This window comes from Apiospora aurea (assembly GCF_038362705.1).
Source record: "Apiospora aurea strain CBS 24483 chromosome Unknown utg000008l_segment0_segment0, whole genome shotgun sequence".
NCBI lineage: Eukaryota > Fungi > Ascomycota > Sordariomycetes > Amphisphaeriales > Apiosporaceae > Apiospora > Apiospora aurea.
Window position 1 is genome coordinate 5,215,920 of NW_027117395.1, and position 27,236 is coordinate 5,243,155.

The 27,236-nt window shown below is 53.8% G+C and overlaps 10 protein-coding genes across 10 annotated transcripts; 5 read left to right on the forward strand and 5 right to left on the reverse strand.

The window, feature by feature from the left end:
• Positions 1–788: 788 nt before the first annotated feature.
• PG986_013076 (uncharacterized protein) lies at positions 789–1,212 on the reverse strand (the record flags this gene model as incomplete). The annotated part of the gene is made up of 2 exons (XM_066849298.1): positions 789–1,036; positions 1,101–1,212. 2 exons carry the CDS (start codon positions 1,210–1,212, stop codon positions 789–791), a joined length of 360 nt encoding a protein of 119 aa, XP_066695994.1.
• Positions 1,213–3,159: 1,947 nt separating this feature from the next.
• PG986_013077 (uncharacterized protein) lies at positions 3,160–4,583 on the reverse strand (the record flags this gene model as incomplete). The annotated part of the gene is made up of 5 exons (XM_066849299.1): positions 3,160–3,621; positions 3,690–3,876; positions 3,928–4,016; positions 4,081–4,201; positions 4,357–4,583. The coding sequence occupies 5 exons, from the start codon at positions 4,581–4,583 to the stop codon at positions 3,160–3,162; spliced, it is 1,086 nt and encodes a 361-aa protein (XP_066695995.1).
• Positions 4,584–10,116: 5,533 nt separating this feature from the next.
• Positions 10,117–10,773, forward strand: PG986_013078 (uncharacterized protein; the record flags this gene model as incomplete). Its single annotated transcript, XM_066849300.1, has 1 exon — positions 10,117–10,773. One exon carries the CDS (start codon positions 10,117–10,119, stop codon positions 10,771–10,773), a length of 657 nt encoding a protein of 218 aa, XP_066695996.1.
• Positions 10,774–11,304: 531 nt separating this feature from the next.
• Positions 11,305–12,488, reverse strand: PG986_013079 (methyltransferase-domain-containing protein; the record flags this gene model as incomplete). The annotated part of the gene is made up of 4 exons (XM_066849301.1): positions 11,305–11,429; positions 11,480–11,615; positions 11,670–12,191; positions 12,246–12,488. The coding sequence occupies 4 exons, from the start codon at positions 12,486–12,488 to the stop codon at positions 11,305–11,307; spliced, it is 1,026 nt and encodes a 341-aa protein (XP_066695997.1).
• Positions 12,489–13,123: 635 nt separating this feature from the next.
• On the forward strand, positions 13,124–13,969 carry PG986_013080 (uncharacterized protein; the record flags this gene model as incomplete). Its single annotated transcript, XM_066849302.1, has 1 exon — positions 13,124–13,969. One exon carries the CDS (start codon positions 13,124–13,126, stop codon positions 13,967–13,969), a length of 846 nt encoding a protein of 281 aa, XP_066695998.1.
• A 498-nt stretch (positions 13,970–14,467) lies between these two features.
• Positions 14,468–15,991, reverse strand: PG986_013081 (uncharacterized protein; the record flags this gene model as incomplete). Its single annotated transcript, XM_066849303.1, has 5 exons — positions 14,468–14,638; positions 14,731–15,036; positions 15,104–15,682; positions 15,744–15,870; positions 15,924–15,991. The coding sequence occupies 5 exons, from the start codon at positions 15,989–15,991 to the stop codon at positions 14,468–14,470; spliced, it is 1,251 nt and encodes a 416-aa protein (XP_066695999.1).
• A 2,712-nt stretch (positions 15,992–18,703) lies between these two features.
• On the reverse strand, positions 18,704–20,378 carry PG986_013082 (uncharacterized protein; the record flags this gene model as incomplete). The annotated part of the gene is made up of 5 exons (XM_066849304.1): positions 18,704–19,019; positions 19,069–19,415; positions 19,467–19,530; positions 19,588–20,143; positions 20,210–20,378. The coding sequence occupies 5 exons, from the start codon at positions 20,376–20,378 to the stop codon at positions 18,704–18,706; spliced, it is 1,452 nt and encodes a 483-aa protein (XP_066696000.1).
• A 1,199-nt stretch (positions 20,379–21,577) lies between these two features.
• PG986_013083 (uncharacterized protein) lies at positions 21,578–22,166 on the forward strand (the record flags this gene model as incomplete). The annotated part of the gene is made up of 2 exons (XM_066849305.1): positions 21,578–21,711; positions 21,848–22,166. The coding sequence occupies 2 exons, from the start codon at positions 21,578–21,580 to the stop codon at positions 22,164–22,166; spliced, it is 453 nt and encodes a 150-aa protein (XP_066696001.1).
• A 2,342-nt stretch (positions 22,167–24,508) lies between these two features.
• PG986_013084 (uncharacterized protein) lies at positions 24,509–24,862 on the forward strand (the record flags this gene model as incomplete). The annotated part of the gene is made up of 1 exon (XM_066849306.1): positions 24,509–24,862. One exon carries the CDS (start codon positions 24,509–24,511, stop codon positions 24,860–24,862), a length of 354 nt encoding a protein of 117 aa, XP_066696002.1.
• A 358-nt stretch (positions 24,863–25,220) lies between these two features.
• PG986_013085 (uncharacterized protein) lies at positions 25,221–25,412 on the forward strand (the record flags this gene model as incomplete). Its single annotated transcript, XM_066849307.1, has 1 exon — positions 25,221–25,412. The coding sequence occupies one exon, from the start codon at positions 25,221–25,223 to the stop codon at positions 25,410–25,412; it is 192 nt and encodes a 63-aa protein (XP_066696003.1).
• Between the last annotated feature and the right edge of the window lie 1,824 nt (positions 25,413–27,236).

Sequence of the window (27,236 nt, forward strand, 5' to 3'; positions counted from 1 at the left end):
TTGTACTCGCTCGCATGACCAAATCTCACCATCCTGCATACGTAAGGTACCGTGACCCAGTCATTCCCAGGTATCTAACATATCGTGAGATGAGATAAACCAAGATGGGGGGAAATCGCAGAGGGCAACGATCGGCAACCCTGCTCCGCCACGAAGAAAGTCGTGACTAATGATTCGGATCTACTACTACCGGCAATACTGGGTCTCCTCGGCCGAGCGTGTCCAGGCGTAGGATTGTCCTGTGATAAGTACGCCATGACAATGACTGACGATTTCTGCATGAACCGCCACGCCATTCTTTCCTGATCAAGAAATGGCGGTTGACAGACTACGTGGGCCCGGAGTACTCGCAAATTATGGCCAGAACAGGCCGTGATGTAGGGAACAATGAGGCGGGTCCGGACCAGCCATTGCTCCAGTCGAGGAGCAAACAGGCTGAAAACCACGACAGCAAAGGGTTTAGAGCACATGTGTTGGCACAGAGCCATCATCGGCACTGCTGACCGAGGGCGCTACTGTTTTGGCTCATTCGACCCCATCCAGTTCAGCAAACCACCTGTGCATTCACGGATTAACAAATGGACGAGGCTCATGTTTGGGTGGCTCAAGGATATTACTGTAGCGACGGCCCGGAAGCTAGACTGGGGAATCGTAATAGGGTATCGAGCGCTTCAAAGTCTGTGGCCGACTCAAGCACGCATTGGCTGCTCACAGTATGATTGACAAGTAAGAAAGTAAGGCGTTTTGGCGTGTGTTGGTTCGCGTGAAGGCTGTCATCGCCGACTCCTTTACTCCTTGAGGATTCCGCCCAGAAGACCGCCACCAGAGCCTCCAGAGCCACCAGCAGCCGAGCCGTTGCCCGCACCGCTGCCACCGCTGCCACCGCTGCCACCGCCCGTCACGCCACCGACGACACCACCGACCGCGTTGCCCGCGCCCGAGGCAACGCCGTTCACCAGACCACCGGCGCCCTCGCCGACGCCCTTGACGGCGTTGCCGACACCGCCCACGACACCGCCCACTGTGTTTCCGACACCTGGTCGTCTTGTTAGCAAAGCGGGTCATGGAATCAGACATGGGACGAGTTCATGGCAACTTACCACCAACGAGTCCGCCAAGCAGATCATTGCCGCCACCGCTGCTCTGGGGCACGGGAGCCGCGCTGCAGAGGGCCACCAGGGCAGCAGAGAGGAAGATAGTAGGGAACTGCATCTTGATTGTTGTCGGAGGGTGAACGAAGAGGTTTGTTGTTTGTTTGTTTTTGTCTGGGGTATAATATGAAGAAGAAGAAGAAGAAGAAGAAGCGAAGAAGGAATGTGCGTGTAAAGACCGTCGACAGCTAGCTGGACTGGGTATTGGAGAAAAGGGTAACGATACAGGCGGGTGGTGAATGTGAAGAATGAACGAACTGGACTGGAGAACGAGCAAAAACTCCCACCCAACATCGCGGCGTTGAGGGACGGTTATATAGAGAACCAACTGCCGGGCTCCCTCGGAGAGATCTACAGACCGTCGATGGCCCGTGGCGCCATCGACGCGAATTTGCTGTCGTCTGTTTTGGTCCTGTCATCTCATGTCTCCTGTTCGAAGCACTGTCCACAGCTGGCCTTCAATTCAATCCCCTCCTCCCCTTTTGAGGTTTGAGGAGAGCGTGTGATCAACATCCGGGGTTTCCTGCCTGCATGTAGGAACCACTCTTGAGATGGATGGCTGTCGCTGACAGGCACAGTTGGCGATAATCGCTACCGATGCAGTTAGGCCATCGCGAGATCCAGGGTCGTTCTGTAACGGTGACCGCCAGACTGAACGAACGGCTGGCGCTGCTGGCAGGAACTTGGCAGCTTAGCAAGCATGGCCTCCCGGCGGCTATCACGCCAGCTGTGGGGGTTGCAGTGGATGGCAGGTCCTTCCCAGCACTCTGGACCGGCGACGGCGGCAGGGGCTGGCCGTCGCTCCCTGCTGAACCTTGGGACGGAAAATGAAGCCCGACAACGTCGAAAAGATAGCAGCAGGTCCTTGCAGCTGTTGCGCTCCCGTGCTATCACCGGGTCATTCGCCGAATCGTCATGGTGATTGGCCGGCCTGGCTCGAGCCTATCCAGTATTGTTCCCACGCGCGAAACGGTTTTTTTTTTTGGCCCTGGTCGATGTTACATGAGGTTGCATTGGCCAGTGAAACAATGCCAGTCTCGTCACCTGGTCGCCATCCCCACCGGCACTGTCGATCATTATACCAACGACCAGAGGAGCGACGAGCTGCGAAATGATGACCAAGCTCAGAGCCGGCAATTGGAGAATTGCCAGAGGGCTTGGCTTCTGGCCTGGCCATACATAATGAATGGCCTGCTTCGAAGGTAATGCATGCAGACAAGGTATGCAACTCACAATAGCCGGCAGTCCTTTTCCCCAGGAATACTAGCCATTCCAGGTTTGTACCATTTCCGTCACGGCCGCTGTCGTTTTTTTCTGGATGAGGAGCGTCTCTCGAGATTGCATCAACTTTCCACGAAAGGCTTCCGACAACCATGAACGCGGCGGTCCCCTAACGAAATCTAGATTATCGCATCTCTGCCCGCACTTGACGGCGATGGGGGCGCGCGTGGAAAAAAGAAGGTTGGCAAACGCGACGCTGGCAGAAGCCCCGAGAGCCGCTCAGCCGCAAGTAAAGTGTGTTGCGGCCCACAGCTCGTACGACTTCATGCACGTGATGGCGGCCTGCAACTCGAAGGGCCAGACTGCCTCATGGCAGGGTGGGTATCGTGGCTGGCGCTAGGCCGTGCGAGGGCGACCGAAAGGGGGTCGCGCGACGGCGGTGTGGATTCGCTTTAGGCGTTATCTTTTGGGAGTTAATAAGATGTGCACGGATTCGTTTCAAGAAACGTGGCTGCGTGCTGGCTTTTCACGAATTCAAGGAAAACACAAGTCTGGGCGGCTTGCGACGACGAGAGTGGTGGCTGTTATGTATTGGAAACATTATTATTTTAGCAGGCTTTGGGTATATACCGGACCAACTGAGTAAGAGGAACGGTGGTAAACCTGTGTTCATGGCTTCTCCATGTCGACCCCATAATATCATGTGCTGTAACAAAGGCTTTTTGCTTTTCCTGATTTTTGCTTCCCCTCCTTTTTTATATATATCTCCCTCCCTCTCCCTTGGATCCTAGACGGCGTGGGGGCCGGCGTGGTTGGCGAGCGAGATCTCGTCCTCGTCCGACGTGTCCGACAGCGGCTTCGCCGTCGCCGCCGCCGTGTGCGCGTGCGACGCCCCGGGCGCGTCGTCCACGGTGACGTTGTAGTGCATCGTCTTGTGGATGCCCCGCCCGAACGCGCTGTCGTCCGAGTCCCGGGAGCTCGGGCGCGGGCCCTTGTTGTCGATGGTGCGCGTGTACGTCTCGAGCTCGCGGTCCTGGTTGTGGCCCCTTCCAAAGGACTCGGTGCCGTACCCGTGCCACCGGCCCGTCCCGCCCGAGCTCTCGGGCTCGTTGTTGTTGGGCGTCTGGGCGAGCTTCCGGATCAGGTTCGCCATGGCCATCTCGATGTTGAGCTTGACGATGTAGGTGACCGGGTGGAACTGGATGAAGACGACCTGGTTCGGCAGGAACATGAGGCCGATGAGGAGGACCTGATGCAGTGTGAGTATGGTGCCAAATGGATAGAGCAGTGCCCCTCTAGGGGAGTTCCAAAACTTACGTCCATGCCGACCGACAAGACCATGAGCTTGGCGTTGAAGGACACGAGCGGGGCGTACTTGTTCAGGCCGTAGTACTTGACGAGACGCTGCTTGACGATGCGCAGGAAGTACCAGTTGAGGCCCGCGTCCATGAAGCAGATGAGGAACTTGGAGATCTTGTCCCAGTACTTGTTGACCTCGACGAATCTGTAGTAGGTTAGCAATCACGGCCATCGGATGCAGACAGGCAGCACTTACGCCTCGGTCGGCGGCTTCTCCAGATGAGCCGGAATGAAGATGACGAAGACGGCGATGTTGATGGACGAGATGATGGCCACGGTTCCCCACTGCAGCAGCAAGTCAGTCAAACTGCAAGCAAGTAGATGCCGGACCCGCCATGACGGCACGTACCCTGATGTAGCTGACCACCTGCGGGCTTTCTGAAATGACGGCGATCCGGTTGACAATGATTTGCATGAGGAGCTGTATCTCAAACACCCAGCAGAGCAGAATCATGAAGAAGAGAGGCACACTAGAATCACGCCAAGTCTTTCGGTTAGCAATCACCCTATTTGGCCATCGCCCCGATGCTTCCATGCACGGCACCATGCACATGCACGTGTGCGGCGCGGTGCGGCTGAGAAAAGCAAAACCCCAAAAAGCAAAAACTCAAAAAAAGAAGCTTACCCCGGAGTGACGGTGCCGTCGAGATACAGATAAGCGAGGATGCCAAGCACCACATTGGCCGCGATCTCGCCCCAGAGCATCCAGATGTAGGCGCTCCGGAGGGGGTTTTTGTTGCGCATCGTCTGCTTCGACGCCTCCCAGACCGTCAGGATGCCGAAGCCTAGCGAGAAGCCGGCCGCCAGCGAGGCGACCTGGTAGTCGACCTTGGAGGTCTCTTGCGACGTCATGGTTGCTGTCGGGGTTTTTGTTGGTGTTGTCGTCGTCGTTGATGATGATGATGATGATGCTGTGCTGCCGCCAATTGGTCGTCGTAGTGGATTTGCTACGGCTGGTCGTCGTCGTCGCCGTCGTCGTCGTTGATTACTGCAGCTGGTCGTCGGGGTGCCGGTGAGGTTGCCGACGGACGGGGGACTGGGACAGGGAAAAGATGGGGCCCTAATAGGCGGCTCTCTTTCTTTTTCTCTGTCGGTCGAGAATTTGTTGATACAAATCCCAGGTGATGGATCCTCGTTACCCGTGCATGGCCGGACAGGGGGAACCGGAGCCGAAAGGGTGCCTGCAGCACGCGCACACCTTATATGCTGGAGGCAATTCGCTGGAGATCGTATGGATGGCGTGAGTTGGCGATAGCGTCGTCGTTCGTTTTCGGAGAGAGAGAAGCGTAAATGACGAAAGATTAGGTAGAGAACGTGGGTTTATTGAGCCGAGGAGAGCCCCAGAACCGACGCTTGTCGAATCTATGTATATGATGGCTCGAGCTAGGTAGAGCGCCCAGACGATCGACCACCAGAGCAAGTGCAGAGGCAGACTAAAAAAGGTATGCCGGAGAGGCTTGCGATCTATGCCGCGGTGCCGCTTGGACCGAGTTAATATGTTTGTGCTACAGATCCCTTCGTTAGCGGCCCATCGCTTGACCAAGAAGGGAATCTCTGCGCCGGGACGGGCGTGGTCCATGCGGACCTGTCAGGAGAATTACGCGGCGGGAGAATGCACCCTTGGAGCTAGTGGCAGGTAGGCAGTCAGACAAAGTCAGGCAAAGTCAGGTCACGAGAGGGCGAGAGCACGAGAGAGAGACGAGAGAGAGAGAGAGAGAGGAGAAGAGGCTCCGCCGACTAGTAAAAGGGTGGACCTACTCCGACAAGGGTCGTTGGTGTGTGTTTGCGAAGGGCGAATTGGGAAGATGCTACATTCCCAGAACCTCCCCCCTAATCGATTCATTGATTCGTCCTGATACAACCATCAGACTACCTGTCAGGCTATCTATTTTGCTCGAGTACTCGACAGAGTAATTAGCGACAACTGACGATCCGACCGATCGGCGCTGTTCGTCAACGTCCACGCTTTTGTCACTCTATGCGAGGCGTGCCCCGCGGCCGGGCTTTGAGGCTGTTTGGTGCACCGCGCACTAGAAAAAGGTATGGTCCTGCCTGCTGCCACGCTATTTGGCACGTTGGCGTTCCTGTGCCGGCGCTGCTGGTAGGTCTGCCGATGGACCACCTAGCGCTGTGCGCCGGCTGGAAAAGATTTGGAGCCCATGGGCTGGGCCTAACTGACGAGATTTGGCGTGCTTTTGTGTGTGCGGAATTGGCCCGCTCCAGCTGCGGGCAACGGGTGCGGATGGCTAACGACAGGGTCGCAGCGCTAGGGCGAGATGGCGCGGGATGGTCTTCCGTGCGACCGGCTGTCGTAATTGGGTGGTAATGGTTAATGCGCAAGTCCACTGCGGCCCTGTTTTTTTTTTTTTTTTTTTTTTTGGTCTTTATTATAGACTCTCGTTTACTCTACTCCAGATCCGAACTTGGGCAATTTAATCTCTTCATTTCTCCGTGAACCCCTGGTCTTGGTTGATGGCAGCTGAAAAGGAAACTGGGGACGTTCACACACGATTTACCGATGGCCCGGTTCACGGAAGAAAAAAAAGAACGAAGGACAGCAAGAACATTAGAAAGAAAGGCGGACCGAAGGCTCCTCACGGGAGATTCGCGATACTCGCTTAGGTCGATGGGCGTCCCGTCAACCCGGTCGAGGCAGGGGCGCATCTCGGTCGTTTGCCTTTACAGGCAGGCTGGTGAGGACCAAATATTGGCCTTGAAATAAGAAAAGCGTCGAAAGGCGAGGAATGGGAAAAGCTTGCTAAAAAGTCCCCGAAGGACAGGCCTGAAACAACAACAACAACACATGATGTGAACGGTGGCGGGGGAACCTTGGAAGTGGGAAGAAGCCCCCGGGGAATGGGGAAAATCACATCCGAATCATTTTCGGCGGTGGTTACGACCAGCCACGTCGACGAACCGGAAACCAATGCGTTCCAGCCCTGGAGGTGGCTTTTCACATGTAATGTAAGCAAGCAAGCAAGCATATAACGAGCCCGCCGACTCGGCTCAACGCTCGCTGTGCGATGGCCCACTCTCTGTTGAGTTGACTAGATGCCTAGTCTCGGCCTAGGAGCAGGCCCGGGCGGGATCGTTCTCGACGCTCTAGCTTGGTGACTATTGGCATGGACTGCGAGTCGTCAAGCTACGCTCCGGCAGTCTGCCAAGGCAGCGGTTCGTGTTTCCAGGTCGAACGAGGAGTAGATCCGGCAACACGAGCGGACGAAGTGATCCGTTGTCGACTCGGACAGATTCTTCGGGACGCAAAATGGCCATCTCGATAGATCTAGCCGCATCGTAGTCGTCCCAACCGGCTGGGTCTTAATTCCGGAATAATATCAGGAGTGGTGCCGATTGTCCGTGATGACTTCAGAAGTTCGACTAGTTAGTATTCTTTGTGGCATGGCGGCTTGCCGTGTTTCATCTCGGCCGAAGCACGCTGAATGAAAACCGGATCTAATCAGTTTCTAGATGCTCCTTGCTGCCAATCGCGAGCGGAAGGAAGCGTCGAGCCCGGCTTTGTAATGGAAGATGTTGCTTGGGCTAATTTTTCCAAACCCCGATATGGTCTTTGAACGCTCTGCTTGTTCCCGACAACTCGACTTGCCCCTTCATTTGTGCCCCAGCATAGCCGACTTCACCAGCCGACGACACGAACTCTCCGCATTCATGCGAACCATTGGATGCTTACCATGGACTATCTGCGGCCGCAGTAGTGTCTAGTGAAGTACCGGAAGGCGCCATCATTATGCTCCTCGGCAGGCAATGGAAACTCACACCAGGAGGAGCTGGCCGTCCTTATGGTGCAGTACGGCATGACCCTTTGAAGGTCATGATCGGCATAGCAGGTCCATTCTGGCATTGACAGCAGCGACTCGAGCGGCATCGGATCATGCCAGAAGGAGCAACTCTACGGCTTCAAAAAAGGGGGACAGCGTTCACGTGGGCAGTGGCCGATGCAGGTCATCCGCAGTTACGGCAATAACACGGCAATAGCCCATGCCAAGCCCACCCTGTTTCTCCTATATGCGGGAAATGATTAGCGAAATACAGCTCTCAGGGCGGGCAGCGGTATAATTCCGAATGATCTACTGTAAATCCATCAACCTCAAAGGGCGCTAGACTCCGGGTCAGCCTTCCTAGCCTCGATCATAGTCCTGGCGGTCCGATCACCGCGCATGAATCTAGCATCGTACTGGAGCGGCTCACGAAAAGGGCCTTTCAAAGGGTCAAAGCTATCTATTCCCGGGAACTTGGCTGCTAATCATCGGAAACTTCCTTAGCTGCGATGAACTGACGATTCATTGGATGTCAGGATCTCGAATAGCGAGGGCTAGAATAGCTAGTGATATCTATTAGTTGCAGTCTTTCTACTGAAGCTTCCGGAGCAGCACTGAAACGAGGACTCGGTGATCATGTCTGACAAAGCCTAGCGTTCAGCTATTAGAGTCAGCCAAGATGGAATAGAAGTCCAAGTCTTGAGCGTTAGCAGTCGTGCCTGGATCCTATTTTGACGACAGCATGCGGAGATTGTGGCCGCACAAAGAACGACGATAGTGCGAGCCTCTTTTGGAGCGAACCCTTCGAGATTGTTACCGGAATAGCTCAGAATGTCGCGAAACTGGTCTCGGGCCGCGAGCAGTTGGGCTTTGTGAGGTATGACTAACCTCGGCTTGATTTCTAAGGGAAAAACCGCGATCTGGACATGCTCCGAGTTCCCCCGAGAGCCGCGTCCGGAGTAAGGTGCTTGCGGGTGCACTGCGTCCAACACTCGACTTTGGCGATGATTCCCGGGTTCCGAAGCAGACATAGTGTCATGTTCGTATCTATCCGGAGGGCGGACAGCTAGAACTCGAAAGGTCCACAAGGGGCGAGACTCAATACAAGGGTAACTCCATGGCGACGGCGGTGGAAAGATTCTCGACCCCTGAAGGGAGAGGGATAGCAACGGAAAAAGCTTAGTAGACATCGAAAAGGGAAAACACTGGCCACAATGTGGCTTATTCTGGCATTGATTTCAAGAGGAGATAAGCTGGTCCTGTCCAAAAAAAGCATCATATTCTGATTGCCGATGTGGCAAGCCTGTAGGGAGGGTTACCTCCGACGTACTGCGAAGCTGGAGGTGCCGGCATCATCCCGGAGACCACACGCGCTCAGCTCGGGGACGCCTGCTGATTGAGGTACGACAACCACAGGGAGTCGCAACTGGTGGTGATCTTGAGCATTGAGTGTGACGCTATCCGGCTCACCATAGCCGCGGGCCTCTACATTACCGAGCCTGCCTATCCCTAGGGTACTCGGGGCGATGTTCGGCCCGGAGAGAGGAAGGTCCAACCTCTAAACTCACGATCCTGGGCTCCATCCTCGGACTATGATAACACATCAACCCCACATCCGGGCCGTGCCACAAGCGATCCCAGCAGGTCTTCCGGTTCAGCCCGGCCTCCCTCTCCATTCCCCTCATCGGCACGTAGTGGTGGAGGGGAGGGGCCATTATCTACAGCACGGGGGCCTGCGAAGATTGATTTCCACGACGTTGAAGAGGCACATGAGAGTAGACCGCAAGATATGGTTTCGTAGACAGCCGGCAACTGGCACAGATCCCTATTCAATTGGCCTATGATGGGAGTGTTTTTGAAATCGATCACACGCGGTAACAATCAGACTGTTATGCACAAAACCACAATCCAGAATGGATTCCCCGGATGGCCTGCTTGTGTTGATTGACCCATGACTTACTATTGCCAGACAAGCAACCGCAAGCTCAAGAGGGCTCTGCATAATAAGGCTTCGAGGGAGACTGATGTCAGTGAACACTGCTTATAAGTCCACCTCATCTAGTTGCGGTATGAAAGACTGTTATAGATGCGTAGGTGTCTGCATACCCATCTGGACTCAGGCAGCCAAACCTGAGAAGGTCCGTGAAAGATTTCGTTCCCGTGTCAGCTTCCTTTCTCTGCGTTGTTGTAGGATCTCATAGGTTATAGCACTGTTATCTCATCTAGGTGCCTTGGATCTGCTTATACCGTAGAAAGTCAAGCTGTAGCCTGGGCTTCAACAGCTGATAGATAACCCGCCAACCTTCTACCTACCTGTTCCTCACTTCTCAGTCACCTCTTGTTCATCAGAGCCTTCCGATCTTTCTTAATCCAGTCCAGCCTGCTTGACCCAGCTCTGCAGCTTCAAAACCAGCGGTTGTGCTGGCCTTCCCTGCCACTTCTCGTCACATCACCACCTGCATCTCTCCTTCACTGCGAAAATTCTTCAGACGGCATGCGCACAGCATTTCTCATCGATTCCACCAACAATCATCAGAGCTGAAATCAATTCTTTCCATTTTTCAGCCTCATCATTGTCATTTCCTGATTGACCAACGTCACAACGCACCATGGCATCCACAAGCATGCCTCGCGATCATCTCAGCAGCCGCCCACCCGAGCTCAAGCTTGAGATCTTCCGGCATCTCCCAACCGCCTCATCTGTACACAACCTCTCCGTCGCATCCAAGGTCTTCAGGCGATTCCTCGATGAGCACCATGACTCCATCGTCCGCAGCCTCGCCAACAAGATCGTCAAGCCAGAGTGCGTCAAGCTGGCCGTCATGGCCATCGAGTCTCGAGCAGTGAACCCAGATGATGGCAAATCGGTCCAACAGTTCATCGACACCTACATGAACCACGACAAGCTCACGAAGCAACAACTCTGCCTGCGAGTGGTGGACCGAATGCCTGCCCTCCACCACGCAATCCTGTCGGCGATCGACCTCGGCTTCCCAACTGCCGTCGACCTGAGCCCCCGAGACCAGAAGCTCGTGCTGCAGTCGCACTACGTTCTCGAGACGTTCTCCAACTTGTACAACTCTTTTAAGTCGCTAGCCACTACAAAGGAGATTGGCTTCCGATTTGTATACCACCCAAACTATCCTTGGCCTGCCCAGTTCTGGGCCCATTTCTCCCAAAGCGAACTGGAAGTGGTCTGCAAGGTTGGCCAGCTGCTTTACGAGCATGGAACCCGAATTAAGGACTACCTATTGTTCGTAGCATAATCGCTCAATGCTTACCATTATGGCAGTCCTTGCTGCGCGCAGTGTAAATCAGGGGCTCTATGAGCACAAATCCGCCATCGGTGGCAGTACTCATCACGATGACGAATACACCTGTCCCCCGTTTCTTTGCGGCTTCGAGGCATTTGATGCCGCTACCCAGGTCCCATGCACATCGGATTACTCGAGCTTCAAGCTGTGGTCCGTACGTACGCAGCATTGGCTTGAGGATTTCGCTTGGTCGATGTACTACAACCTGGTGGAACCAGGAACGTACCACTGGGGATCGGAATTCTCCAGAATGCGATGCGGAGTAAGGGCTGGAACCTACGGTGATTCCTCGTTCCTTGATGGTCTTGAGGGTTGTTGATCGCCAATACGGTGGCTGGATGAGATCGCCCACGACATGAGTGAGATTCTACGAACAGGTTACGAGGTTCAATGGTTCGGACTTAGATTTGCATGATAAGCAATGAAATCCAAATGTCATGCTATCCCTATTTTCGCTTCCCCGTGACTCCCATCTACTGTTTCCTAACTGCTAGCTCGAGTGACCCTGAGTATCTTGACAGGCATCGCCGCCGCGTAGAACAGCGAGGTCTGCTCTCGTATGGACTTGGCCGGGAAGTTGACCTCTTGTAGGGAAAACCTTGACGTTACTGGAAATTTTTAGTGGATGCTCTGCATCATCCGAGCAACCGAAACTTACAGCATTCCTGCCTGAATACCTCGTAGGTCTGCGCGTTTCTAATCACCCCTGCGATGATGACCAACAGATTCGGTCTCAAGTCGAAGAGCTGACGCAGTGTTGAGACGAGTGATTTGATGGCTTCAGGTTCGTATGTCTGCGGAGCTGTTAGTTGCCTGGCAATGTGCAAGACCCCAATGATAGATCTTACTATGTCAGCTCCGACCACAACGTCGTAGGGCTCAGTCTCGCATTCGCACTCGACCCATGTCCCTTTCAGATCATCACCCCACCACAGCTTCGTCGCCTCAACCTTCTTCTCGTCCAGACCATTCAGCGCGACGTTCTCTTTGAGCGCTTCCACCACGCCCTCGTCGCCGTCCGTGGTCGTGACGTGTTTCGCAGCCAGCTGCTTGCCGCACAAGATGGCCAGGAAGCCGGTCCCGGCACCCAGCTCAAGAACCTTCTTGCCGCGGATGAGATCTTGTCCTGCCGCGGAGAGAAGGTACGTCGCGAGGTGCAACGCGCCCTCCCACGTCCGGAACCCGGTCGTTTTGGACCCCGAGACGAGGTGGCGCCTCTCCAGGATGGTGACGGTGGACTCGGGCTCGCCTGACCCGTCCTTGATACAGGTGAAGGTCACATAGGGCTTCTGCTGGTTGGATTCAAGCCCTGATGTTTTCTCGTCGGTCATCAGGGACCCGAGGTAGGACGTGAGCGCATCGGCGACCACCTGGCGACAGCATCAGCAGAGGTCAATATGCAAGATCGCGGTGTCATGGCTTACATCTTGCTCCTCGATGGCCTTCTCAATCCGAACAATCAGGAGCTTCAGGACGCGGGCCTGGTAGGACGGGGGCGGCAGATGCGGGACGCGGCTGGCGTCGAACAGGTTCTTGTACAGCCAGGTCTGCACGTCGGCGATCTTCAGCAGCTTCAGCGGCGGCCATGCGAGGAAATCAGGTTCGAAGAGCTGCAAGTACTGGCGACGGAAGATGACCAGCCGCTGGTCAATGTCCGAGTCTGTCATGGCTGGAAGGAGGCGGGGTTCATTGGGCGACGTTGAATTACGCTCGCAGAGTTGCCGCTAAATTTTCAGCGGGAAAACCCCCACCAACAGGCCCTGGAAATCAGCAGCAACCCCACGCCCAGTTCTGCACGCCCACTGAAGAAGCACCACCACCATGCATGCGATGCGGCTTCAGCTGCCGCAGGGCTTTGGTTAGCGATCCCTGAAATTCAATCGCTGAATGAAGTAGATGCAGCAGAACTGGGAGCAGATATGGAATATGACGGTTCAAACACCTTCGGCGCTGTTTTCCAGTGGCTGCAATGCCTGCGCTCAGGTCATTTCGGGCGGCATCGTCTCCGGAGGTCACCTGTGCCAACCCTACGTCTTTGTCTACTTGCTGTATCGAGTTCAGAGAAAACAGACATTGAACAATGCAGGCCCTAGCTGTTGTTGTCTTGTCCTTTCGATTGACTTGATCGGACACAATGGCTTTGTTCCCTCCGGCTTCCCATAAATAACCGGCCCTCTCCCCCTACTGTTGAGATGGCTTTCTCTTCTGGCCACCGTCTCTACATACACCAGCGAAGAGCACGCACATTCCTACCCTATCCCTCAACCCAGTTGCTAAAGAGCTAACACAGGCAGTTGCCATCATGGACGCACCTGCAGACAAGCCCGTGAACGACGAGAAGCCCCGCTTCTCAGTCGATCAACTAATGGAGTCCGCGACCCCGGACCTTGACATGCTGGATGCCCACATGACGGGGCTCAGGATCAGCAATGACCCCGAGCACCGGAATGTCCGCGCCGACATCAAGGAACTCGCTCGCGACGACTTGGTAAAGATACTCATCGGCCTCTGCGATGCCGATCCGCTGAACACCGCCCGTGTTCACGGCGTTCTCGAGGCCGCCCGAGCCGAAGGACAGAAAACCCGCGAGGCCGACGCAGCGCTCCGCGCCGACGGCCACCAGTCCAGCTGGCAGACCCTCAACCGAGGCCGGGTAACCATCGAGCACATCCGCAAGGGTGGAGCCGACGTGACCGCCGCCGACGTTGCAAGGCCCAGCCACCCGACTGGCGTCAGACTCCCACCCCTGAGAGCTGGCGAGGCCGTCTGCTTGAACTGCCGTCGCCGGTACTTCCGCAAGGAAAACCACGACGAGGCCTGCGTTTGCCACACAGGCGAGCCGGAGCACCGACCTGCTGCGGAAGCCGGGGGCGAGACGCCTAGCGAATCCTGGACATGGCCCTGCTGTGGCCAGGAGGAGCTGGACGTCGACACCCCTGAGCACCCCTGTACGGTCGGCAGACACGTCCCCCTGGTCGTGCGCCCTGGTCCGCCGGGCTTTGGCTTCGCCCTTTCTTCCGACGACGACCGAGAGCATACCGACGATGACGGGAGCTCGTGGCTCACGGAATCCGAGGACCTCGAGGAAGAGGGGAGTGCGACTAGCTCGGACGACCCGACGCCCGTGGTACGCTTCCAGAGCGACTAACTCGTCCGTCATCGGTTTCAGGTAAGTTCCTCGATTACTTTTGCTGCTGAACACACCGTAGTGGTGTACACCCTCCCACAGAAGGGGGTTTAACCAAAAGCCCGAACTTCAGGGGAACCGTACACGGTTCTGATCCTGGATAGCTCTTGCGAATGAGCTGAGTACGATATACGTATGAATGGCTTACTGCTGATGTATCCCCCATCGCTGATGAGATGGTCCTAGCACTAGCGCTATGGTTTAACCCACCTAGTTTGATAGAGCTATGAATAGAGCGATGAGATAAACCTGAGAGGCCCCCAACGTGACATACTTTGTCTTTCTTATTCTAGTGCATGTACCCGGATTTAGTCCCAGCTCAACAGAGTGGGCTGCGAACAGTTTTACTATATTTACCACGGCCCATGCATTATCCATTGGCTATTGACTCTTTATCAATGTGTATTACGTGTCTCCCATTGGCTTCTTGTAACTTCAAATAGCAGACTCCCCGGTCTCCTACCCAGTCCAGACAGCTTCAATCAGAGCAAAGAAGGCCTCGGGCTTGGCCTCGACCTTTTCGATCTTGAACCGGGGGTCGACCTCTGCTACCAGAGACTTCCACTTGGACACGGACCGCTCCTTCGCGTTGAACAGGGCCATGACCCGCACATCTGTGGCGGTGCCGTACTGCTTCATGGACCGCGGAGTAGCGTCTTCTGCCTCTTGCTGAGAATCCGCCTCGACCTTCTTGCTCTCGCCCCCTCTCCTTCCTCGTTGACGTTGCCCAGGTACTCCAGGATAATGACCTTGGCCCCCGGCCGCAGCGCCGGGATGAGCCCGCGCAGGATCTTGAGGCACTCGGCGTCGGGCCAGTCGTGCAGGATCAGCTTGATCAGGTAAATGTCGGCCTGGACCGGCTGCGGCTCGAAGAAGGAGTGCGCGCTGAAGCTGACGCGGTCCGCCACGGCCGCCGGGCGGCTGGCCTCGAACGAGGACCGCACCTGCGGCAGGTCCTGCACCGTGATGGTGAGGTCGGGGAACTTTTGCGCAAGGGCGAAGGCGTCGTGGCCGGCGGAGCCGCCGATCTGGAGGCCGTTAGTCACCGGTCCAAAAGCAGGTGAGTAGTAGTGTCAAGCCAGGAATGGTACTTACATCCACCACGGATGCCTTGCCGGCCGACGCCCAGTCGTACGCCGCCAGGACCTTGTCCTCGAGCAGGAAGATGTCCTTGAGGTAGCTCATGAACTGCACAAAGTTGCGCTGGCGCCAGCCCTTCTTCTCGCCCTCCCCGTCGTTCTCGATGTAATCCCACGACGTCTCGAACTTGCCCCCGAACTGCCCGCCCTGGTGGAACAGCGCAAACGCCGTCTCGTCCGTCTTCTGCGTCAGGTCGGTCTTGCCGCTCGAGAAGCGCCGCAGCGCCTCGGGCAGCACCATCAGCGGCGCGCCCGCGTCGTCCAGCACCGTCGACACGAGCGCCCGGAGGCCCGGCTGGCGCGCCAGCGCGGCGGACCGCGAAGTGTGCCTCACGCGCGGGGCGTTGCCGTCCTTGCCGGCCTCCTCGGCAAAGATGCGCAGCGTCATGGCGTGCTGCAGCAGCCGGTAGACGACGGCCTGGGGCAGCTGGACCTCGTGGGCGATGTCGGCGTAGGTCGTGGAGCCCGTCAGGGGCACGGCGCCCCAGAAGCCGAACGAGTTGAGGGTGTTGAGCACCGTCGCGTCGGGGATGGCCTGCGATGCTGTTAACGGCTGAAGGAACTACTAGACTTGATCTAATACTGCCGGGCCTTACCGAGTGGCAGTAGTTGAAGATGCTCTCGCTCGGGCCCTGGGCGAGCCACCACATGTCATTCAAAGAGTCCAGCAGCTTCTGGCGCACCATGAACATCTCGCCCGTCAGGTTGGAGTAGCTGGTCGGGCTGTCGGCCGCGAAGGAGACGGGGGCACATTGTTCTCCTGCATCTGCCTCGACAGCTGACCCGAGAGCTCCGTGATTTGAGCCGCGAGGCTCTCGAGCGTGGGGTTGTCCGAGTTGGCCATGATGGGATTCGTGGTGAGCTTCAGTCAGTCACCGGTTAGTTCGGGGAAAAGGTGGTAACAGTCATGAGACTAGAGAGTGGGGGACCACTTGGTTTTGTACGTCACCGTCTAGGTCCCACCATGCAACAAGAAGAGGCACCTGCGTCTCTGCAAAAGCGAGGCAACCCGTTACCGGATGGGGCATGGGCATTGGGGCCTAGAGGAAAACCCCTCACTCGAGCCAAGCCGAGCGGGCGGCGCGTGTTGGGCTTGGCATGGCCATAGAACATCCGATTGCGAGCGTGGTGCGCATCACAATTGCCGCTGATTCGGATCTGATAAGATAACTCCGGCGCCTTGGCGTCTCCTTAGGGTTTAGTCCTATGGCCCACTCGGGGACGAGAAACCCCGGGGCTCCTAGTCGCGTTTTCGTCAGCGTCCCGATCTCGGATCACGGTGGTGAAGTTTCTCAACTCGGCAATGTCAAGGGGCTAAGATGCAACCCCTACTGGCTGCCCCCCCTTCACTGACCCCCCTAAAATAGATGTAAAAATCAACAACAACAGCAATAGATAGGTCAATTAAGCAACACACACTGTATTTTAAGGTCTGTTTCGGCTCGTGCGTACTACAATAGAGTCACCCTTACCACCAGCTCGATTTGCATCAATTTCTATCACTTTACCGGCGCCCTTTTTCGGCCTTTTCTTTAGCCTTCCTTTTTTAACATCCTCTTAAACCTCCCTGATGTTTACTATATAAACAAAGCCCTTATTAGGGTCTTTATCGACTTTTTTTTCTTTTAAACCCTTATTTTTTTAGATCTGCCTTTAAACCGGCCTTTTCCTGTTTTAACCGGCTAATTTAAGCCGTTAAATTATTAATACTCTTATCGAGTTTCTTTTATAATAACTTTCTAATTAAATTACCGGTGGTAACCTCTATACTAAGTATCGTAGCCCCTAAATCTTTAACCTGCCGGCTGTTTTTCGGCGTCTCGATCCTTTTAGCTTTCGGTTCGGCCGGCTAGCGCGTATCCTCGGTAGTAATAATTTCGTTAATAGCTCGTATTATATTAAAACGCCGAAGCTTATTATTTATTAACTTTTTAATATTAAAGGGGTAAATACTAATTATTACTTATTTATTAACAATAACTTTAAGGGTAAAGGCTACTTTACGTGTTTTAATTTAAGCTCGAAAGAAATCCCCCTTTTTAACGTAGCTATTATTAGTAATAGCGTATACTAAGTCGAGCTCCCTTTAAAACTTTCTTTTTAAGACTTTAAAAGAGCTAATATTTAAGGGCTAAAGTATATAAAAACTGTATAATAATAAGTAAAAGAGTTATACTTTAACCTTTAACGCCGCTAATATAAAGTTATTATCGATATAACTTTTATATTTATTAAAAATTAAAAGCCTCTATTAATTAAGGTTATTAAGTTTCGTTAAAGGGATAAAGATCTTTTCAGCTATTTTAAGGCTATAGGATTAAACGCTTATTCTTTTAATAACGCCTTAAAGGCTTAGTTTTTATACTCGTAATTAACCTCGTTTTCTTTTTAAAAGAACCACTATTACTAAACCGATTAACCTTTAAATATAATTAAAAGCGGTTAAATATTATTAATAATATTAATATACTTTAAAATAATTACCTACTCGTAATTAGCCGAATTATTCCGTATTAAACTTTAATAGGCGGTAGGTTTAATTATTATAATACTATTAAATATTACGTGTATTAAATGAAAGTAAATATTATATAATTTAAAGTGATTTATTCTCCTTCGTTTATCCTTATAGAAGAGATTTCTCTTAGTCATTTATACCCTTCTTAATTAAGGTTCTAAGGCATTAACTTAAACTCCGTATACTAGAGTTATTATAGTAAGTAACTTATTAAGGTTTTCTATATTCTCTTAAAACTAGCCTTTCGAAGAAACCCTTTTATTTAATAAATACCTTCCCTTATTAATCGTAATTCTTACTTTATCGGCGTTAAATTTAAATCGAGGGGGTATACTATTAATAATAATAGTGTTAAGCCGATTAAAAAACTTTCGCACGGCTTTATTTAATGTATATACGAGGCGCCGAAAATCTATCGCTTTAATACGTACGGTCTTAAGGGCCGGATAACGTTTTAAAAAACGGTGTATCCATCGCTTACTAATGAGGTGATCGACTTTTTTTATAAGGAGAATACGTTGAGTATATATACGAAATAGCCGATACGTTGGTACGTAGTTTAAGTTAGCTTAAAAAAAGGCCTATTTAATTAAAAATGTTTTTTCGGCAGGGGTAAAAAGTTAAAAGGCTTTATATTTCTCTTTTTTCAAAAGTTAACCCCTAAGTCGGTTACGAAGGGTGCCCCTATTAACGTTATAGTCTTTAACCGCACGGTTAATGCTTTCGCCGGCCAGCACGGCCTAGACCGCCTGCGTAATACGTGCTTTTTTAGTTATGTTAGTGGTGGTAAAAAGAGGAAAAAAAGAGGAAGAGATTGATCTATTTTAATTGGGAAACGAGTGAGATTTGACCCCTTTATATACTGTTGTTGTTACTTAGGGGCTCTAGAATCATCTGAAATCAGGAGGGGTCAATCAGAGGGGGGGCAGCCAGTAGGGGTTGCATCTTATGGGGTGTTCACATTGCAAGTTTTACATAGTCATGCATCTGAGTGGAACCGGGGAGGTAACGTAACAACACCAGCCAGAGGCTGCACATCTAAGACCAGTCCCCTCCGAGATTCAGCGGCTCGTTCCTCTCCACCCGCGCCCTGAGCTCGTCCACCGACCACTCCTCGTGCACGTACCCGGGCGGGATGTTGGTGTTCCGGAGCGGGGTGCCCTTCTGCAGGTGGTCCAGCGCTTCGGGGAAGTTCTCCTGTACGTACTTCTCCGGATCGTGTCCCCAGAGCCACCGGCCCTGCTCGGGCACCAGGTCCTCGGTTTTCTTCCTGTCGGCCGTCTTAGCGTCGCGGTTGTTGCGCTTGGCGAGGTTGACGAAGCCGAGCTTCTGGCAGCAGGATACTCGCTCAAATCTGGTGCACGTGTCAGTTGAAGCTTGATGTAGAGGTCAGAAAGACTTACCGAAGCTTATTATGAACCTTGGTCGCCCAGGGAACGTTCTCCTTACCGCCCAGCTCCAAGCATGCCGCGAGGTAAATAGCGTCCTCGAGTGCCTGGTTGGCGCCGTTCATGGAGCTCGGCAAAAGCGTGTGCGCGGCGTCTCCGACCTGAACCACGCGGCCCAGGGGTGATGTGGTCAGGGGCTGCGGGTTCCTCCACATAATCTTCCAGTCGACAATGCCGTCCTTGGGCGTCAACTCTATGAGACGCTTGAGGAAGGACGGGAAGGTGGGGATGGTCGAGACGTGGTCCATCACGGTTGACGGGTCGACGTTCGCGAACCAAGATTCTGAAGCAGTGCCTTCGTCCTATCGTTACGTTAGTTTACTTGATCATGATGGTGGGAGCGGAAGCTGGACCTTGTGTGTCATTCCCCAGGTGATGATGTCTTCTGTCCGCATTAGGGTCATATGCAGTCCTAGGCTGATTCTGAGGTCAGAACCGAATCCTTCTTAGTGGGCCTTACCCCGTGGTACTGACCCATGGAACAACTGAAAATGGGGATGGCCGTCGTCCAAAATCTTGGTTTGCTCCGAGACTTCCGCATCATCCGCGATCACATCCGCCGGAAACGCCGCGCGAAACCCCGCAAGCCCACTCGGCCACGCCCGGATATCCTGGCCATTTACTAGCGTATGCGACTTGGTGCCGATCCCATCCGCCGCCACAATGACATCCGCCTCGATGGTGCGACCGTCGCCAAGGCGCACCCCGGCCTTGTCCGCGCCTTCGTAGAACTCGGCGGCACGGCAGCCGTACTCGATCTGGACGCCGATGCGCTCGAGCTGCGAGATGAGCATCTGCAGGAACTTGGGCCGGTGGTGGAAGTGGAAGCGCCTGGTAGGGTCGAGCTCGTCGGCGTCGTTGTTGCCCTTGCCCTTGTCGAACGAGAACGGGGAGGGGCCGGAGATGCGCTCGCCCGTGTTCCGGTGGAAGGAGACGCGCGGGTCTGCCGCGATGCGATCGTTCTCGTCGGCCATGTCGGGCCAGGTCTTGATGTGGTTGACGACCTGCGGGGCGATCATGAAGAAGTCGCCTAGATGCTCGCGGGGCCAGGTCAGCTAGTCCAATGTAGCCACGAGTAGAGTCTAAAGAGACTGACCTTGAGTGCGCGCAACTGGGTTTCGTTCGAGGATGCGGACGTTGTGGCCTTTGCGCCAGCATTGCAGCGCCGTGTAGACGCCGGCGGGTCCTGCACCCACGACACAGACCGAGATGCCGGACAGGGGGCTTCGGGCTAGTTGGGTGAGGCTCTTGGCACTGTTACACATAGTTGCGTTCGAAGAGATGATGAGGTTTGGGTATGATGGCTTCTTGGCTTGGCAGTGGTCGCAGCCAATGACGGGCTTTATCTGCGCTGCTTAACGCCTATGCGAGTTGCGCTAATCTTCGCATAAGAGTCGCGCGAATTCGGACATTTCGGACATTGCAACCTGCCCGACGCGGATAAGTGCGATTAAGCCACGCGCCACACCATCCCATCCTGTCACCACCGACCATCGAGCCAGGCCCCTGGATCCCAAGCGGCCAATTGTCTCGGGCGGCTACTATTCCTGGCATGGTAAGCACTAAATCTTTGCGGGCCGCGCATCTCTCACAGATCAAGCTTAAATTTTGGGGCGAGATGGCATCGTGCTAACTGGGCCCGGCTGTCAAAAGGGACCAACGACCGGAACGCTCGGAACGCTCGGAACGACAGGCCTGGTCTCCTCGCACCAGGCCGGCAGCGGAATCCTTGCCTCACTAGGGGTCTCACTGCTTGGTCCTTGCTTCGCGTACCCATCGTACGATAAGCTTAGATCAACGACAACCCTCTTCTCGCTGGTTGCTCAGTTGGATTTCCTTCTGCCATTCTGATTGCGGTGCCCCTGTGCGCTTATTTGGTGTATGAGCCAGACTTGTCGTTTGTTCATTCATGATGAGAATCTGCTTGCCTGTGAGCAACCACGCAAGAGCCCTGAGTCACATGTGATGAAGTTGTGGCAAATTGGTGTCTGAAAACATTCATTTCATAGCTATTTGTAGCTCAGCCATCGCCATCTACCGATCTGAAGTGGAAAAGCAGGGCTCTAGCTGATTACTTGGGTCGTCCTATTGTCCTAACTAGATAGATAGAATGCCTTATCACTATCATCAGTTTCTATTAGTGTTATCATTGGCCAAAATGGAGGTACACCAGATACCCAGGCTGGCCTCCAGGCCTCATGCATTGAATGCAGCCAGCCTGGGCCTAGACAGATTAGATATAAATTTCCTCACTCACCACACCTACCAATCTTCCTTCCTATCATCCAATTCACCAAACGACACAGCAACAGTGTCTCCTCTAATCATGGTCACTTTCCACCAATCTCACTTCTTTCCGGTTTTCAATACGAAAAGCCGCTATCGAACCGGAGTTTCTTGAGACTGCGCATCGACCATCCGGGCCTTCTACGTCGTCACCGTCAATGCCACCGCCGCAGCTACCATGTCGATCATGGAGGCCGACAAGGTGGTTTTTCGCGACCCGTCGATGTATTCCTCGAACTCAACAGAACAGGCGCGAATCAAGGAACTCGTGCTTGCCCATGCGCCTTTTGGGGCTTCCAGCGCAGTGATAGTGTACGTGAACAACCCGCACCCATCAGCGCAGCTTAGCGGCGAATGTATTCATGTGTCCTTGTTACAGCAACGGGTGGCACATCAGTCACAGCGACCCCAACCTCCACTGCACTGTGGACTACACCATTCTCCACAGCCTGGACGTCAGCCGGCAACACGTCCTGGACGAGCCGCCACCCCAGTCAGCTTTCAACTGGAACGCCACAACTAAATCGGCCAACAAGCGCACCGACAAGGAAGCGTTCCTCCAATCAAAACCATACGGCATCATGGCTCTGTCCATGATGTCGAGGCCTCTGTGGGCCTACCGGGAGCATCCGGGGCTTCTACAGGAGGAGAACGTATGGATCTCCCTGCCAGTCTCGCAAGGCACGCCAACCCTTCTAGCGATTATTGCTGGCCGCAAGGTGATTGGGACTGAGACTGTGGCTCGGGCTAGACGGAACTCGTGCTAGCCCAAGGACAGAGCCGAAGATGGTAGAGGCGGGAGAATAAGTAAGGGTTAATAGAGGTTTGGTTTCTTAAGCGATTACTACATGTGCCTAGAACAGTCAATCTTCCCGATACTTACACGCGAGACATAAAACACCTACTTTCTTGCCTTTTCAATACCTCCAACGGCATCATAAGGCCACACAAGGGTGGAGGTAAACGCCCGCGGCGAGACTACCATTGCCGGCATTCTGGCCATGGCCCGGCTTGGATGGTAGTCGACAGCATGTGCTCGATCACACGCCCCCGAAGCCATCCTGCACCCTCCGCAGCAGGGCTCGCAGAAACCATTTGGGAGGTAGCTGTTCTCTTTCCTACTATTGATTAGATAAACCTTTCCTATCTGCTGGCTACTTCCAGCTCACGATGCCTTTACCTACGGCTTAGCGGCTTTAGGCTTGGCTGTAGGGCAGTGAGCTCCAGCCCGCCTGTCGCCAATACAGTACTGCACTTAGCAAACTTGAAAACCCCAGACAACTTCTCATTCGTACCTTCAAAACAACGCTTTGCCCACCGCAAAAACAAATTTAGGTTGGTTATGACCGTAACCAGCTCCAAAACCTTCTCGCGCAATTCATTTGCAAACAAATCTTGCTCGAAGCGCTCGATGACTTCTATGCCTCATGAAGATGACGCGCCGCCTCAAAAGCGTCACCTTCCGCCCTGCGGACATGTATGCCAGCCGAGCAACAAAGAGAGCACGCCTTGTCGAGCTCGTCCGGCACCAACCCGAATCATCGAGCCCGTGCGAAGCCAAGCACCGTCATCTAAGTCACTGGTCCACGAACCACCCCTTCACTCAAATCACTGACGCCGACCATGCCGCGTCCCAGAACCGGATGGCACACCAGCCACAGCGACCAACGTCTACAGTGTACGGTGGACTACACCCTCTTGTGTGGCTTAACAACCGTACGCCGGCACACCACCGAGATTGAGATCACCTGCCCTACGGCGACCAAGAGTAACAGAACATGTTACGGTCTCCCTTAACACGAACCACGCTCGAATACGTGCCTTTTTACTCTTTCTTTGCCTTTACTTTGATTGTATGCCAAATCACCCCAGCAGAAATAGGAGTCGAAACCTATACCTTGCCAGCAAGAACAAGGACACAACGGTGGACACCCGTGCTTGATCCCTAACACTACAAACTCTTACATTGTGCGTCCGTCTGGACGTGTCCGAGAACACAACGAAGAGCACAGGTTCCTTCCCGCGTCTTAAAGTCAGGCGTATTTACTGAGGTAGACGGGGGAAAGATTTTGGCCGGATCGGAGACAACGAGCTAATTCCTGGCGGCCGAGGAGGAAGGACAGGCCTGGAATTCACTAGAAGAGTTTCTGGTGCTTGAGGAGGCGTTTCTTCTTGGAGATAGTCACGCTTTCTTGTGATCTCTTGGGCCATTTGAGGGGAAAGGGGGACGAGTGTGGCAGCTCGAGGGTCGATCAAGTACAGAGCCAACCCCCAAGTAATTAGATTCAATCAAGCATGAACAAATTCCATATGAGAACGTCATGATGAGCACAAGAGAATACGCCCCAGCCAGCTTAGGCGGTCTAGCAAGCCACGGTGATACTCGAACCACCTCCTCGGGCCCCCCGAACCAGCCATATGACAGAAAGCAGAAAGCAGAAAGCAGAAAGCAGAAAGCAGAAAGCAGAAAGCAGAAAGCAGGCCACGTCCGAGCAGACCCACTTCCGACCGATAGTGGAGGGGGGCTATCAAAGGGGTGGCAAATTGACTAGCAGCAGGTACACGAAATGAGCATCCACCACTGCATCAGGAGCGGACCACCCAGCGATAAGGATCAGCGGGGTAATAATGGAAAGCGGTTGGCGGCCCGGAGAGCATGGCCGTGTCCTTCTGGCGCATCCTTCTGGAACCAAAATACGGAGCACACACTCGACTTGCCTGCGGCGCAATATCGACACACAGTACGGAGTGGACGAGGGGGTTCGTTACTGCCTTCCCAGAGTTGGCGAGAGCGGACGATGCCCCGAAGATAGATTAGATAAAGTGAGGAAGTACCGACGAACTACAACGAGCAAATGGATTTCGGATGCAAACCGTCGAAAGTGCTTTTGAGGTCGTCCACTATTGAAAGACAGCCCAGCACGGCAAGGTTGTTAACATCGAAGCAAACCTAGATACCAGTACGGATGGCCCTGTCCACCAAAGCCCAGGAACTATGGAACGCTTGGAGATCGCGCTGGTCCCTTGGATAGGCACGCACCGAGGAAAGCAAGCATAATATATCCCAAGAAAACCCCAGCGTGGCATGCAAGCGATTATGTGCGACGACATGCACGCGATAGACAGCATTACGCATGCCTGGGATAAGACGTGGACAACAACCTACCGCGACATCAAACCAAACACCTGCAGGTCTCTCGACCACGTCCTGAACAGCGCAGAAGTCCGGCCCGATGCTTCGGCCGACGAGATCCCCGCAGTACCGTGGCAAAACGACATACTAGGTTCACATCTTCACCTGGTGAGATTCCTACAGGATACTGAAGTAATCGGAGCAGAACCCGACGGGAAACGCAGGACCCTTGAAAACACGCTCGACAGCAACATGCGTTCGACAATACAGGCTGCCTTTCTCACCGACAGTTGGTCAGTTCGCATGATTTCAATCCGGCCGCGTCGATGAATTGGACGAGATGTTTTTTGATTCCACCAACTTGGGATCCTCTTGAACCTCATTCATCCCTGCTTAGCAGCCGCGGCCGTTTTTGGTGCTTGCGGACTGGCATGTCTTGGCACGGGGTTAGTGGTTAAAGCGACACAATGTTTCGCCCAAGTGTCCGAAAGCTCAGACCCAGAGATGTCAATGCGGGACCATTGGCCACGTACTGGGCGGCCAATTGATATACGAGCCGCAGCAGCACGTTGCCTTGGGACGCCGTGGATACGAGCGTTGACAAGATAGATACCTGCAACGCCGTGAGTTGAGTGTGGCGTCTAGCATCGAGGCAGGGGCTTGCAGAAACCTCTTGACGGCGGCTGAGATGGCGCCCGACGACCGACTCGAAACGTCCCAGGATACGCGGGCCGTGACCACTGACCACAGTTTGCCGGATGGCATCGGGTACGTGGTCTTGTGCACATCTCAGACTCTGCCGTGGTTCGTCCGATTGATGGAATGGAAACCAGACACGGACACAGGAAACAAGAAACGAAAAAAGCCAAATGACGCGTAGATGCGGCAAACAGAACTGCCGTGCCCCGATCACAGCGGCAGACTTTCTGCTAGCACCTGAACCGTGATGTTGAAAGGAACGGATCTTACCCAGAGCCAGGAATGCATGCGCCTCGTGATTGCAGACAAGCAAAGCCAGGCAGCATGTTCACGGCTACTTGACTCGAAGCGCATCCGGCTCGACAGCTCAAGCGCCATGCCATGGTCCAAAACTCAGATCATTGCAGTGATGAAGACGAAGTCAAGCGACAGCAACATTTGTCCCAGCTTCCTAGGCCATGGGACAAAATGATGGGAAAATGTCAGAATCCAGGGGGTCGGATGCGACCATTTGGACGGGCCAGGATGGTTCGGAGGGGGTCCGACGAATCGGATTAATGACAGGTAGCGGTACAGTTAGACTCCGGGGGGCCAGTTACTTTTAGCGAGCCTCGGGTGGTGGATGGGCAGTGGGCAGTGGAGAATCGTGGGTTTAGTGGATGGAGGCGGCGGTGGATCGAGCCGCGAATAGAAGGGAAAAGGGCGAATGGAACAGGGTTTGGTCTTCCGTCCCAGATGCAAATTCGAAATCTCGCAGCAGCACAGCCGTTTTGAGTGGGCCAACCAACAGGGCAGATTGAGCAAGTACTGGATGTACCTACTTGCACACCGAGAGCAAAGCAATTGACGGCTGTAGGTACCTCTCCTACGGCGCACACTGTCGCATTGTGACGACGGGCCAAACGCGCGTACCCATCTCTTACCCATCCGCTAATGCTGAAGCTGATGCTGATCAGTAACCGCAGCAGCATCAGCATCAGCATCAGCAGGACGCGCTGTCTTGTCTCATTTTGACGTCAAGACCTTGTGTGGTGGGAAAAGTCGAGACAGTCAGACATTCGAGACATTGGCAGCGACGGATTCGGCAGTTATCCATTTGTTCGCACCTCGAAAAAGATTGGACATCTCGGGTGCGGGCATAACCGCTGCGACTGGATTGATTGATCGATAGAAGAAACAAAAATAACAGCCCATGTACCACGTATGTAGGGAAGATTTAGGTTACCTATCAGGAAAGAGATTGGAAAAGCGACAGAAGAAAGAGAAAAAAAAAAATAGGCTGTGTGGGGAGGACCCTGATCGTCAGTACGACTCAGCTCTCGTCGCAATCTTGCCCATGCCTGCCTTGCTTTTCGCCCAGGGACGCGGGCGGTCGCCGTCTGTTGGCTCCAGTGCCCCCAGTCAGAACCCAGTGCCCCCTAGTACGCCCCCTACTGGTACTTGTAGCAGCAGCAGCAGCAGCAGCTTTCCCTCTCCCCCACATGCGGCCAGCCCAGTTCGCATACGTTAGGCTAATCTACTTTACCTACGTTAGCGCCAGGGCAGCAGTCAGGGGCCCCGGTGCCCTCCACGTGCACACTATTAGATTCTAGCAGCAATTCAATTCATTCATCTCAACGCAGTAGGCTGGAGTAGGCAAGTACAACGAGGACGAGGGGGTTAGCGATTTGATAATGCCCAGTAGCTGAATGAATCATGGAAAGAGGCATTTTGAGTTATCGTATCAAGTCTATCAAGTCAATTACGCACAGCATGCATGCATCCATGCAGATTCGTGTCTTGGTGGCTGAGAGACAGAGACAGTCGGCCTGGTAGCGAGGGAGAGCGACATAAACAAATCGCAGCTAAAGCGAATACGAATTTGCGCACCCAAAAGGACCCTGGGTGGACCTGGCAGCTTACGTATGATGCAGCGCAGTGCAGTGCGGTGCGATGCAGTGAGTGCATGTTGGATCTGACTTGCAGCGCACTCTAGGCTAGGCACTGCGAGGCAGGATGGAGATTG